The sequence below is a fragment of the Pleuronectes platessa genome, chromosome 5, assembly GCF_947347685.1.
Source record: "Pleuronectes platessa chromosome 5, fPlePla1.1, whole genome shotgun sequence".
Classification (NCBI taxonomy): Eukaryota; Metazoa; Chordata; class Actinopteri; order Pleuronectiformes; family Pleuronectidae; genus Pleuronectes; species Pleuronectes platessa.
In genome coordinates this window covers 29,656,774-29,672,214 of record NC_070630.1, presented here as the reverse complement: position 1 = coordinate 29,672,214, position 15,441 = coordinate 29,656,774, and the positions used below count along the sequence as shown (strand labels likewise).

General features: G+C 38.4%; 1 protein-coding gene across 11 annotated transcripts in view; it reads right to left on the bottom strand.

Moving 5' to 3' along the window:
• LOC128440608 (neurofibromin) overlaps positions 1 to 15,441 on the bottom strand; it is a 165,799-nt gene that overhangs the window by 77,582 nt on the left and 72,776 nt on the right. For 8 of the 11 annotated variants that reach the window (XM_053423361.1, XM_053423364.1, XM_053423363.1 and 5 more), the window contains exons 30-31: positions 9,762 to 9,824; positions 498 to 656 (exon numbers count right to left, since the gene is read on the bottom strand). In XM_053423361.1, the coding sequence (XP_053279336.1) occupies positions 498 to 656; positions 9,762 to 9,824 (222 nt within the window). Of the gene's footprint in view, positions 1 to 497; positions 657 to 9,761; positions 9,825 to 11,843; positions 13,265 to 15,441 lie in introns of those variants that run through there. The other 3 variants (XM_053423366.1, XM_053423374.1, XM_053423373.1) reach the window with 2 other exon arrangements.

Sequence of the window (15,441 nt, the reverse complement as noted above, 5' to 3'; positions counted from 1 at the left end):
TACACACTTCCTGTTTAGTAACAGAGTTGCATGATCTTGCTTTGTGACTGTTGATTACTAACGCAAATAAGTTAAGCTATTTGGGTTTTCTGGTGGCTTTGTTGTCTCATGCCATGATCAGTATGTACGCATTGCAAGAAGCCACTCATTATGGGTGCTTGCACTAAGACTAAAGGATTGTAGAAAAAAAGGAAAAAACTACTGTTTACTATGAATGGTAAACAATATTTAGTGAAATTTACACAACTACTTAATCTTCTGGAGTAGTTTTAATACTTCCACTTAACTAAAGTTGCTATCTCTGAAAGGTAAGAAGATAACCTTAATTTGGAACTGGGCTACCAAAGATGGTAGTATTAACATGATTTGGAGAATGACTACTTGCTCTTTATGTACTATATTCTTCAAGCAAATACAAAGACAGACCCACATACAAGAAAATACAAGCTAACAATCCCAGGCTCCAAAAGTTTGATTATTATAGGAAACAGACTTACCTTGGACATAAGTTTGAGACCTCGTTCTATCCTGGGCAAGGGCTTCTTATCCAAGATGCCAGCCTCATATGGGGATACAATAGCTGGGTTGACAAACCGAAGAAACATGGCACTGCCCACAGCACCAATGCTGTTCTGCGGGAAGCGCTGACTCACCACCTACATGAAATAGGATGGCGGGAGCAGGGTACAATATAGGGAGAATGTGGAATAGATTGAACAAAAGACAGATGGTTGAGCAGGTTTGAGCATAAGGTCTGAAAAAATATTTAAAATGGATTTCAGTACATTTAAGAGCACAGGTGGGAATGATGTGAATAATAAAATATAAATGTTTCAATATGTGTAATAGTTGAGAGTGAGGTGACAATGTCTTGCTCAGGAGGAATTACAGTGGGGGAAGATACAAAGAGTCTTTTAAGCAATGCTAATTCATTCCAGTAACAAGAGTGAGGAAAGGTGTTACTCGGGTAACGGCACAAGAGGCACAAAAGGGAGCCCAAGATAAGAGACTTTCTCTGCTCCTGAAGAATGAAAATGAGAAGCCTTTACAACAGACACAGAAAGGTGGATTAGAGAGGACAGAAATAGAGCTGAAATATTGTGGGAGTTACAGGATTATTTTCCTGAGCCAAATAAACATCAAAGTGGAGTTGAAGTGCAACACAACTGTTTTATCAAATTAACTGCTCTGTTGACTTCTTGACTTTTTTGTTGTCCAGCAAATGCCTTTACCTCGCAAAGACAAGTTTAATTTCTCATCTAATCAGAGCCTAGTCCGATAACAACCAGGCAGAAGAATGCCATCTGCATAGCTAAATAAAACATCCACCGTGCCTGAGATGTCTAGCCTCCATCCTCCAACAGCTGAGACAAGCACCACTATAATAGGCAACTGACAATGCCTCTGGGGAGGAACACCTGGATCTGAGGTCAGTTTACCAACCCACCAACCATGGCTTGTCAGGCTATATGTTAAGAAAATCCTTAACATTAAACTAATGTTATGCTTTGATAATTTAATACATAATTCAGCCTTGATTATCATACTCTACCAAAATCATCCAAGCCACTTTCTACCTCATTCCACCACTATTGACAGATCAGAAATGTATTCTACTGTGCATGTTATTTGATTCATTATCATTTATCACCACCATTCTTCTTTCAGTTTATTGGCCGGTAGCAACTAATGTCAAGGTGCATTACCCCAACCTACTGTGTTGGTCAACTACTACCATTTCTTGTTTAAATAGTTTATATATATTTTTTATCTGTACAGTTGTAAGTAATTTGTAATAGCATGTAGATGGCAGTAATGCACCTTGACGGTGGTTGCCAACCAAATATAAACCTTGCGCCTAATGCCTTGCCATCTTTTAGTCATTTGATCATAAGTCAAGGTAGTTGTCAAATGTTGACTCAATGATGGCACTCAGTTAAAAGTCAGAGGATCACCAAAGAAACATGTAATTTCATCCACAAGGGAACATGAATATGTGTAGAAGTAGTTGATATACTTAAGTTGGATCAACTGATTGTCATAACATAACCTCCATAGTCATGATGACAAGGCTATAGTAATGTTAGCTGAGGATTGCATAAAAGGTTTATGATTTGATTGTTTATGACTTGTGTAAGTTGCTTTGGATAAAAGCGTCAGCTAAACGAAAATTAAATTAAATGATTAATTTAGCACTTCAGGGCTCAACTATTGCAGCCAAATATAAATTTGCGCAAGTTGCAAAATGTATTTCGGGAACTGGTATGGAAATAAAAATTCTTATCTAATTCAGTTTAAGCGGCCTTTTTTTTTTTTTAACAGTTAACCTGATGCAGCGACTGCACTTCACCAATGTGCAGACCACTAGGGCCTGTAAGCAAGTACTACATCTGATATCTAACATCTGCCATTCTGATACTACAAAGCTGATGAATAAATTATTATTTACAATTAATGGAGATATAAAAAGTAAGGTGAAGTCAGTCAGTTTGTGCTGCCAAAGTAGAAACGAGAGAAGCGAAGAACTTAATGTGTGATGAGCTCAGTCTGTCTGAAATATTCATTTATAACATGTGTTGACGATTGTTATTCAACCATAATTTTCTTAACCAAGGTGTATTCGGAAAAGATATTAATTGTCAAGTATTTATATATAATGGCGGTGAATCAAATCAGCAGTCAACTTTGTATTTCTGTACAACATCAGTAATTTGAAAGAAAACTCATGACAAGGTTCATTGCAAAATTAATAAGTCTACATATGTGTTCATTCAATGTGTCAGGGCTGGGAGAATGTCAAATTTTCACGATGTGATTGTCATGGCAAAATTAATTCATAATTATATCATCACAACATTAAGAGAAAGTTTGAAAAATTTTAACAGTCAATTTAAATTTTGCCATCTCTGCCGAGGAGGTTCTCTTTCTTAGCATTCACTTCGATGCCACTATTGGGGACCCCCTTCATGTATTCACAGAAGGTCTTGCACCAATATGCCAGCCCTGAGGGGCATACCAGTTACTTGACTTACTATGACTTCAGACGCAAGCTACTCTCACCTATAGCAATGCTAACTAGCTACTGACATTTGACCAGAGCAGACACCCATCACAGACAACCCAAGTTACACAAGAGAGAGCCTTCGGTCACCACACTGCTAGTTTATAGGGTTATTTGTCTCCTTGTAGCACACGGGCTATACTCTCTCTGAGAGGGACCAGATCCCTTCCAGTGCCACAGCCAAGGGACCCCAAGCTAGCATTGATGAGGAAGATACACTCAAACCTAAGTTTCTATGCTGGGGCTCAAGGCTTGACATGTTGAACCCGCTTACAGACACCCCTCTTGTTGTAACACTACGAGAAGGAAGATTCAGAAAGAGAGGATTGCTTGTTGTCGGATGGTGAGAACAATAATCATGGCCCGCTACAAGGGGAAGAAATTACCTTGAGCTAAAGGGTGACAGAGCTTCACAACTTCCCAACCTTACGGTAAAGAGTTGAAAATATTTGAGGTCTGCACTTCAGGTCACAGTGTACGAGTACCTAGTACTTCCTACCCTCGCTCTGGCCTTCAGGATCCGGCTGGCACATTCTACCAGGGGTCTTATGACCTTTTGGACCTTGTTCAGGGTTGTCATCATTGATGGTATTCGAGGGGTTGTTGGTGAGAAATGGGTAGACACTGAGCAGAGAATGCTTGATATCTTCAGGGAAAGGCTGGACGTTGGAACCAACAAAGGACTTTGGTCAGATAAAAAAATCGTACATGTCAAAAAAAAGGGAAGGCAAATGAACTGAAGGGGACATACATTCAGGATTATCCTGAAGCTGTCAGACTAAGGAGAAAATAACTACGACCAAATATGATGTAGGCAAGGAAAAAATGACTTTGTGCTGTTCTGAGCCTCAATTTTACTAATAATGGCATTGGTCTGGTATTATCTATATACTGGTGGTGGGGTGGTGGTCTGAATCTAAAGTAATATTCCTGCTATACCGATGGATGATTTAACTATCCAATACATGAAAAGATTATGGGTCCTTGTTCATTTACCACCTACCAAATCGATCATTGGATGCTGCTAGATGCCTCAAAAAAACAGATGTAAACTATCTCTCTAGGATGTGTAGCATGGTTTATGTATCATCTGATGGAAGTACAAAAATATTGTGGAAATCCATTAAAAATACCTAATGGTAGACATGGATATTGATTGGCTTTCTAACAAGTGTCTCACAAAATGCGAACCCTAACCCTCTTTATCAACTCTCCAGCACACTGTTCTAAAGCCGTTTCCTTGGTAGTAGAATTCAGTGATCATAATCTGGTCGCCCTGTCGAATAAGACTAAAATCCCTAAAGAAGCTAATAACATCCAAGAGAGATCTTACAACCACTTCAATAAAGAAGCGTTTGTAAATTAGGTAGAACAGGGCAAATTGTCTGTAGAATGTAATTCGTGCAAATTAATGATGAGTCATCTGTGCCCACCAAAGTTAACCATGGTGTTCCACAGCACTCTGTGCTCGGTCCAATTTTATTTTCATTATATATGCTTCCACTAGGAAACATTATCAGGACACACTCGCTAAATTTCCACTGCTATGCGGATGACACCCAGTTATACTTGTCATTAAAACCTGAACAAAGTAATCAATTAACTAAACTTCGAGCATGTCTCAAGAATATTAAAACCTGGATGACCCGAAATTTTCTCTTATTAAACTCAGATAAAACAGAGGTTATAATACTTGGCCTTAAACACCTTAGAGATACATTATCTCATGATATAGCTGTGCTAGACGACATTGACCTTGCTTCCAATGACACAGTCAGGAACTTGGGAGTGATCTTTGATCCTGATTTGTCCTTTAATTCACACTTAAATCAAATTTCTAGGACAGCCTTTTTCCACTAGTGTAATATTTCAAAAATTTGACATGTCCTTTTGCAAAAAGATGCAGAAAAACTACTCCACGCTTTTGTTACATCGAGACTGGACTATTGTAATTCATTACTATCAGGCTCCAGCAGTAAGTCGTTAAAGACTGGCAGCTTGTCAAAAATGCCGCAGCACGTGTCCTGACGAGAACCAAGAAAAGAGAGCACATTTCTCCAGTATTAGCCTTGCTACACTGGCTTCTGGTCAAATCCATAATAGAATTAAAAATTCTCCTCCTCACCTTCAAGGCCCTGAATAATATGGCGCCATTTTACCTTAAAGGGCTGTTAGTACCATATCAACCCACTAGAGCACTCCGCTCCCAGAACTCAGGCTTACTTGTCGTCCCTAAAGTCTCTAAAAGTAGGGTAGGAGCCAGAGCTTTTAGCCATCAAGCCCCTCTCCTGTGGAATAATCTACCACTTTCAGTTCGGGAGGCAGACACAATCTGTACGTTTAAGAGTAGGCTTAAAACCTTCCTTTTTGATAAAGCGTATAGCTAGAACTAATAAGTGCGGCAGAATGTTACTTGTCCTATGTTCTAAAATAGGAAGCGTTTAGTTTAAAAAGCCATAGAGGTATTGATGGCTGATCTACTGAGTGGGCCACATGGTTTTCATCGTACTACCATACAAACCAGTAGCCAGTCAGATTTACCTTGAGCCTCAGTGTACCCCCAAGTTCGGCCTGTATCATTGTATCATTGATTACAAGGCCAAAACCCCTGATGACGCTAAGACGCAAAGGGAATTTATGAAACATGACACACGGAGCTTCTCTTTCCAGCTTCACCTTCCTCTTCTCCATCCCTATCACATCGCAGTAAGTCACATCTCATCAGTACATGTTACTGTCTTGACCCCTTCCCCGAGTCCCTTTACTTTATCGCCCGCAGATCTGGGCCCGCTGTGGATCATGGATTACGATTTGTGGATCGCGCATCAGAGGTCGCAATGGTGGATCCAGTATGGCGGTTTATATATCGTGCTGGCTGATCGTAGTGGTAATGGCGAATCCTGTGTCGTGTTGGCATCATATAATGGTGGTGGACCACGACCGAGGCGGCGGCTGATGATGGATCCTAATAAGCGGCAAAGGACCATGACTGTGGAGTATAGTGGCATCTGATCTGGATGGCGGATCATGATCTTGCTGGCTGCTGACCATAGACTATAATTGCAGCAGGACTGCTTGACATATAGTATTGATGTTATCCTTCAAAATGTTTACCCTCATCAATGCTGCTAAAAACTTTAATGTTGATGATGTTTTCCTACACCTGACATCTATTGCACTTCTGTCCGTCCTGGGAGAAGGATCCCTCACATGTGGCTCTCTCTGAGGATTATACGTATTTTTAACCTGTTTAAAGGGTTTTAAGTAGTTTTTCCTTACTCTTGCTGAGGGTTAAGGACAGAGGATGTCACATCATGTTAAAGCCCTATGAGACAAATTGTGATTTGTGAATATGGGCTATACAAATAAAATTTCATAGATTGATTGATAATTAGAACAACCCTGAAATGGCACTCAGTGTATTCATGAACTTGTTCATGGAATTAGAAAATAGACATGCTGCACTTACAGAATTGACTGTCAGGTCATGTAGTGCTCTATGGTTAGAAAAAGATTTGAAAACAAGACAGAGTTTTTTAAACATAGGTAGTTTGAACAAATAAATAGTGGGGGAAAAATGAACTAACTTTAACAAAAAGTTGATCAGATAAGAAAATTCAGTGACATTGAAAATGAAACAGTTTTTAAATAATTCATCTCACAAGCTGATTCCACTCCCCCTTGCTCAGAGGACCTAGATAGTGTGATCGAAATTTCTACATTTGGGTAATGATTAATAGAAGAAACAAACAAAATGTGTAGAAGGATGAACAAATGGATTCCTGTGGGTATCAGGGTGTTGCTCAAGGAACTGATGTTTATAGCTTCCTCTTTCAGTGTCACTTAACAAAGGGTTCACAAGACGGGGTTATGTGTGTGTTTTAAATGTGGATAAGGGATCTCTGAGAAAGGCTGATTGATAACCTCTATTACTCTTTAGGAGGAGCTTGTAATGTATAAAAGTGTTGTTTCTCCTCCATGTCTCCGCTCATTTGATAATATCCTTCCATGATTTCTACTGTGGGTTAGGGCTGCTCAATTAATCGAACTTTAATCGTGATTTTGATTATGGGGTCAAGCGATCTCCAAACTACTATAATCGAGTTGAACCGATTATTTGGCTTTTTTTTTCCGAAAGAATGCTCAATTCAGTCCTTCCCCCAAAGCATTCACGCGGCCCAGCTGACTGGCACTCACTCTCAAGCAGCCGTAAAGTGAAGGACACGAGTTGTATGTGTGTGGTGAACGGCGGTATGGGGACATTTAACAATGAGAGGAAATTTCAATTCTCAGTTACAAAGTGTTTTTTTGGACAGTGTTAGGGTTGCCATCATAACCGGGCACCGATATCCTGGTTTCATGGAGGAATAAGACACGCAGCCGTCATCGGCATTTACCTGAACCGGAAGTAAGTGACACTTACGGTTACAGTCATTTAAAGAATAAAGCATAGACTTCAGAATAAGGGCACATAATAATCGTTTGAATAATCGTGATTTCGATATTGTCCAAAATAATCGTGATTAGGATTTTTTCCATAATCGAGCAGCCCTACTGTGGGTCCATCTGCAGATGCGAATTAAACTTACAGAAAGATAATTGTATAACTCTGTCTTTGAAATTTCTACAACAATAGCAAAATGCTTAAACTTGTTTTTAATCTGTGTCTAATTAATGGCGTTCATCCAACTGCATGGAATGAAGCAAAAATTATTCCACTTACAAAAGACAAAAACAATATTTCTATTGGTACCAACTGTCACCCGTTAGTAATTAGAAACAAAAATTCTCAAACAGTGATGGATTACATTTCTAACAACAATCTACCCCCCTCATTTGCATCCATACAGAAATGGCCACTTAACTAGCACTGTACCTAATCATAGCATGTGGGATTCCACAAGTTAGCTGTCTAGGGTCTTTTATATTCCACTTTCACCAATGAACTTCCGTTTTGTGTAAAAAATGTCAATGGAAATATGTTTGCTAATGAGCCTAATTATAATCAAGAACCCGCTAAGAGGTGAAGCCTCTGACAACTACAGACTAACTAGCCATAAAAAGCACTATTATATCATGGACCGAGCATCAACCGCTGTGATATATCATATATTGGGGCGCCTAAAAATGGATAACATTTGGGTCAACTTTGCACTGTTTAAGAGCAATTATGATTAAATATGTGCTGGATTATTTATATTGTATCATATATTAATTATGTCAATTATATCAATAATAACTTTTTCTAATATTAAATGGTTAATGGTTTTGTATTTATATAGCGCTTTTCTAGTCTGATGATGAACACTCAATGCTCTTTACAGTACAGTTTTACATTCACCCATTCACACTCATACATTGCATATATTAGCAGCACTTTGTTGTTCTTTGAGGGACAATTCGAGGCACAGCATCTTGCCCAAGGACACTTCGGCATGCAGATTGGGAAGACTGGGGATCGAACTGCCGACCTTCACTCTACCCCTCAGCCACAGCCGCTCATATTAAGATGATCACACATTAAAGGACTCAGATTGTGATCAGGGCCAAATAATGTTGATCAAACCATCACTTGTAAATAATGTTGAAGAACAAAAAGTTTAAAATCCTAGTGTATTTTCAATATAATCGTAATTTTATCATCATATCCCTTAATAATTAAAAATGTTGATTCATTTTCATTACCCACCTTAGTTTATTATTATTAAATTTAAACAATTAGGAGTACACGTGCTCCTCAAGGCTTGCACTTGACTAGCAAGTATACCCTAAAGAACCTTCAATTAAATTTTATTTGTATAGCGTCAAACATACATTATCTCAAGACACTTTACATCGTAAGGTCGAGACCTTACAAACCCTTACATGATACTCAAATATATAATGCTCTGATACAATTGTTTCTCAAAACTGTTTGCATTCAGATATCATTTTAATCCCATACTGTGCACTCTGGGGTTTATTTTGCTCAGATTGACTATGTATGTTCACTGTTAATATTTTATTACAATGACCCTAAGAGACTCAGTGTTTTCCTAGGCAACCCTGAAATATATATAGCTAAGAAAGCTGTACGCGAGAAGCCAAATGATGGCCTTGGTGCACATCTACCAAAAGAACACAGAATCTAATCATTTCTAAATGAGAATTCTTGTGTCAGAAACTGTACTCTGCTCAGTGAAAACCAAGCATACCTTCTAAAGCCTAAGAGCAGTGTTCAGGTGTGGATCACAGCAGACATTTAGCATCCATATACAGTTGCGATTCACCGGCATAGGTTATGCAGCATACCAGGCCTAATGTTATGACAGTTTGTTTTGAAAGGCAAGTAAGCTCAGTTCCTACACACAAACAGCAGGCTCTCATGTATCGAAATGAGTCATAAAAGAAGTGAAGACGTGATTTGAGGTCAGATGAAAGAAAATGTCTCCTTGAATGCAACAGAGTTTCAAGAGAGAGACAAGAGAGAATGTCCCTATTCCAAGGAACTGTTAATTGAAAATAAATTAAATGGTGGCGATATTAGTACAGCGATTTTGAGAGAGGGTTGTTAACAAGGTTGAGTTTGGAGAGTATAGAACATTTCCAGAGAAATACCAAATGAAGAACTTAAAAAAAATCAAATGGGAAAAATGCAAAAAAATGATTTTTTTTGCTTCAGGGGAAAGTGTCTTAGGAAAAATAGATTCTCCAAACTTACTGCTTTTTTGTTTTCCTTTTTTTCTTTTACTGTTGCTTTATTCAGTAGAGAGTGACAAGTAGCCTACAGAACAGAGCACAATCATGGTCACAACACCAGCTATACACACACACACACACACACACACACACACACACACACACACACACACTTTCCTATCTAGTTAAAAGCTGAAAAATCTAAACTCCTGAAAGAAAAGTATTTATCACTGCTTGGATTAAGGTTACACTCAGAAATGATCTGGAGATATATTTGATGAGACATACCAGTCGGCTTCCCTCTTACTATGATCTCAGATAAACCATCTTGCTGTGATCACAACTAATCCATTGTTAGTCCCTATCGACATTATTGTGCCTGTGATAAGCCATATGGCCCTTATATAACTAGAGTCAGAGTTGGTTTCATATTCTCAGTCCTCAAACATATTTCCAGTTAGTACTTGTTTGAGATACTCTCCCTCAATATCATAAATAATATCATTCACAAAGCACATATTGGGTAAGGAGGGTGTCGATTTTGGGGATGTCAGAATTGTTTCTCTGCTTTCTGAATTTTCCACGGGATTAATAAAGTATCCATCTATCTATCTATCTTTCTGATTGTGAATTTTTTTTGTTCGATCAAACTGTGACCTTATATAAGCATAGGGGCAGTTTTCACCTAACTGCAAACGGACTGGGATGAGAGTCGGTATATCCAAGTTTGAAACCGTAGGAAATAGTGAAGGAGTTTAACAATCTCTGGGTCGTGTTCACAGTGAAGGTAAAACATAGAATGATGTTCAAAAACTTTTAAAAAAGTCTGTCACCTTTCAAAGGTGAAGTACTTATAAAATCAATTTGTGAAAATGGCTTACTAGAGTGATAGAAGACGGCATATCATTTTGTAAGAAATTCAAAGTGTAAAGTCACATAAAACCTCATGTCATACTGCTTGTATCTGAACAATGCATAGTCAATATATTTCATGTTTGTAGCCAATGCAATTCATACAGTATATTTGCACTGGAATTCCAGCTAAAACCCACTAACAAATAAATGTGCTAAGCAGATGTTGACTGGCTGTGGGATAGAAAACATTCTACAGCTAGTGCTATGCAGGCATGGAAGCTGTCTTGACTTACAACACCCTGTTGCATCTCTGTCTCTGCTCTCATTTCCAACATCTCTAAAGATGCAAAGGCAGTAAGTAATTTGTGATGATTACAGGTGCATCTCAATAAATTTGAATATCATGGGAAAACGTTTTTATTGGCTGGCTGTTCACAGAGTGCTGTATCCAAGCATATTCATAGAAACTTGAGTGGAGGGGAAAAGTGTGGTAGAAAGGGATAACTGCAGCCTTGAGAGGATTGTGAAGCAACGGCCATTCAAGAATTTGGGGGAGATTCACAAGGAGTGGACTGAGGCTGGAGTCAGTGCTTCAGGAGCCACCACGCACAGACGTTTCCATGACATGGACTACAACTGTTGCATTCCTCGTGTCAGGCCACTCCTGAACCAGAGACAATGTCAGAAGCGTCTTACCTGAGCTAAGGAAAAGGACTGGACTGTTGCTCAGTGGTCCAAAGTCCTCTTTTCAGATGAAAGTAAATTTTGCATTTCATTTGGAAATCGAGGTCCCAGAGCCTGGAGGAAGAGTGGAGAGGCACAGAATCCAAGTTGCTTAAAGTCCAGTGTGAAGTTTCCACAGTCAGTGATGATTTGGGTATCCATGTCATCTGCTGGTGTTGGTCCACAGTGTTTCACCAAGTCCAACGTCAACGCAGCCGTATACCAGGACATTTTAGAGCACTTCATGCTTCCTTCCGCTGACAAGGTCTATATTTCATTTTCCAGCAGGACTTGGCACCTGCCCACACTGCCAAAATTACCAATACCTGGTTTAATGACCATTGTATCACTATGCTTGGTTGTTCAGCAAACTCGCCTATGTATATATATTAGGGCTGTGAAATGATTAAAATTTTTAATCAAATTAATCACAGGTTTCTATGGATTAATCATGATTAATCACATTACCGATTTTTTGGGAATATTTTGGTGAAAACAAGATTTATGACATTTAACTTTTCCATTGTGTGGTTGAATAAAACTTTTTTTTTTAAATTAAACAGAAATTATTTGAGCTTCTTAGCCATAGGATGGTTGACATTTTTTATATTTTTTGTCACACAACCATTAACCACACCATGATACAATCTAATGCCTCTAAAGGCCCTCTTAGCTACTCGGTCTTTAGCCAGTTGGTGAGGCAAACTAACTTCTTCAAATTCTCTGACAGTAAAGCTGACCGCTTCTTTTGCACAATGTGTCCGGCGAGTGAGTCTGGTTTGGCGCATTCCACTTGAACGCCCCTCGCCGAGCAACACATGCTTCACGTTGCGGTGGTTAGGCGGGTATTGCTACGGTGAAACGATAACGTCTTCTCGCAGAGTGTGCATATCACCTTGGTTTTACTGAATGTTCGATCTTTGTTTTTTTGGAACACGATCTTCCCGTCCAGAAGGTCCTCAGGTTCATCAGAATTATCCATGTTGTTTGTTTGTTTGAATGGCAGCTGCCGTCTGACTGCATTAGAGCGGCGACTAGTGCAGAGGCGGCAGAATTGGAAGGTCCTTCTGCGCATGCGTTAAATGCGTTAAAAAACAAAAACAAATTAATCCTGTAATTTAATCATAACGCGTTATTTTTCACAGCTCTAATATATATATAGACAATCTTTTCAATAGCCTAACATTTCTGTATAAAAAAATCCTTTCTTTTATTGCTGTTATGTAATTTTCAAATTTTCTGAGTTACTGAATTTTGGGCTAGCTGTAAGCCATAATCATCACTCTGTGTTTAAAGAATCTTTGTAATATATAAGTTTCACTTGATGACTTGAATTATCGAACTAAACAATCTTTTCCATGATATTCTAATTTATTGAGATGCACCTGTAGTTGATGTGGCACAAAGAGAGAGAGTACAATTTTGCAAATAGTTGTACTCTGCAACTGACATCAAAGCAATAAAGAAGGTCATATGGGACTCAAGACTGACACCATTGAAATGTAATGGATTAGGTGTGATCACAGGTGACATTATGTTTTACAGGGGAACTGTGACAACAATACAATTGTTACCAACATAAAAAACGTTTTACTCAATCTCAACTAGTTTTTTTTTCAAGCAGTGCCTCATTTCAATAATTGTTGCCATCATCAGTAAACATATCATCTTAAATGTATCCGTTTTTGGTCTAACTGGAAAGCAGTCCCGATGGCAAAAGCTAGGAAAACAGGGTCCTAGTTTAAATCAAGTTGTAGTGTTCGTGATTGATCAGCTGCTTTAAAATCTTGGGGTGTAAAGACCAAGCACATGGAGCTTTGAGGCTATGAAAATCCTGGCCTCTATGTATGGCTCCAGTGGAATTATCAGATTAAATATTCAGTACAGCTGTTCACTGTGATGACACAAGTGATGTAGAGAGCATTGAGTGGAGCAGCATGAAGAGACCTGGAAAGTGGAGATGCAGAAGCTTGAAATACGAAACATACATTACACAAGCAGGGCAGAACCGCTGAGTTTGAATGGAGTGAGGGTCATTTTTAGTTTGTGCAATTATATTCAAATTATGTTCTGTGCATGTAAAGTATTCATTCACATGTAAGAGAAGTTGAAAAACAAAACAATCATGGTTATGAATGTGTAATTAACTTTTACAACTGTAGAATTATTAAGTATATTTGTGAAAATGTTTCACGCACAAAGCTATATGTAGCAAATCTATACATTATAATTTATGAAATTATCGTATCTTCAGATAGATTTTGTGCATATGTGATTAAACATTTGGACAGGGTTATTTTCATCACAGAGGTTTCACAAAGTCCGACAGACAAAAACATTATTTTACTATTTGTGCATGTGACACTCAAGTTACCAGATGCAAGTTACAAGCGGCTGAATTTGCCTAACTGTGACTAGCTAATAAGACAAATGTCCAATTGGAGCAAAAGAAGAACCCCCCCTATCCTACTTAAACAGACTGATCCTGTTCTTGATGCTGTCCTTGAGGCAGGGCTCCAGACTAACTTTGGTTGCACCAGCACATAATATAGGCACCCCCAAACTTTTTCACCGTGCCTTTAGGCACTGTAATAAAACAGCTATTGTACCTCTCATTGACAGTTCCAATATGCATTGGTAATTTCTTAACTGAGGCTGGGTATCACCGCTGATTTCCCAAATGGATTCAATTCCGATTCACAGGGTCAGATTTTTGAATTAGAATTAAAAGTATTAGAATATTCTTAATACATGAAACATAAATATTAGCAAACCCCACAGAATCAAAACAATAAATAAAACAGACTGTCTGGGATAACATTGCTCTTGAATAATTATTTAACATCCGGACCAGGATATGTACTACCAGCTCGGTAAAAATGATGAGATGGTTAATTTTTAGATGAGCTTTTAGGATGGTTAGTACTTCAGCGTTGGTTTGTATGTGTGTATGATTGTGTGTGTGTGTGATGGAGACCCTGTATTACCATTTTTTGTTGCCACTGTTTATGCTCTGGAGCCCCGCCCAGAGAACCCCTGGGTTTACCTCGGGGCTAAACCCAAAGCCCTGATCAGCTCTTCCCCATCATACAAAAGGTTCCCAGATCGTCCCGTCCATTATCCCATATTCCTGTAGCTCAGGACATGCAGCTTATTTTTCATTAAGTGTGGCCTTGTTATATACATCAAGATATCATCATCTTATAGTGACATTTAGCTTGAAGTGTATTCAGTATTGTATCCATGCATCTTTTGGCATGATGGAATTGTGAAAGGGGCTCTAGTGACAATGCAAATAGTAAAGGACTCAGGCTATCCCTAACCAGTGCCCCTTTATAGGTCTGATTAGTAAGTATTTTAGCATTAGGATTATTGTACAACAGTTTAATCCATGGGATAAATCTAGCTCAAAAATTGTAATGTTCCTTACAATGCATATTTCTGTTTCTAAACTCAATACAATCAATCAATTAATTTACCTTCCATTATGCTACAAATTACTTATTGTAATCAATGCTGCAAATACCATTATCTTTCTGATGTTTTCCATTACACATGGCCTCTATTGCACTTCGGTCCGTCCTGGGAGAGGGATCCCTCACATGTGGCTCTCTCTGAAGTTTCTACATTCGTTTTACCCTGTTTAAAGTTGTTTTTTTTTGTCGTTTTTCCTTATTCTTGTTAAAGTCCTATGAGACAAATTATGATTTATTGATTGATCCCTCTGTGATAAAGTGGGCAACTTGCAAGTGTGTAAAAACCCCAGCAGGTGCATGAGCCTGGGAAAAAAACTTGTTCTGAATAGATGTCTTACTCGTCTGATCAAAATTATTGATCCAAATCTCAATTCAAAGGCTCTTCTGAAAATAGTTTTCTAATAAACAATACAATAGCAACTTCAGGTCAATCCATATCCATTCTTTGCACGACTAGTCCAGTTTGTCCTTTCTGTAGGGTTAGGGCTAGGGAGACTATAAATGGCGGTCTACATATTTGACAGAGCATTCCTAAAACCAAAAAGAAAACTAATAATAATCCCCTATTCATTCTCTATGAACTGTATTTATCTATCTATTTATTTATTTATCATTAATTAATAAATGACATGCCTTTGTGTAAATAAG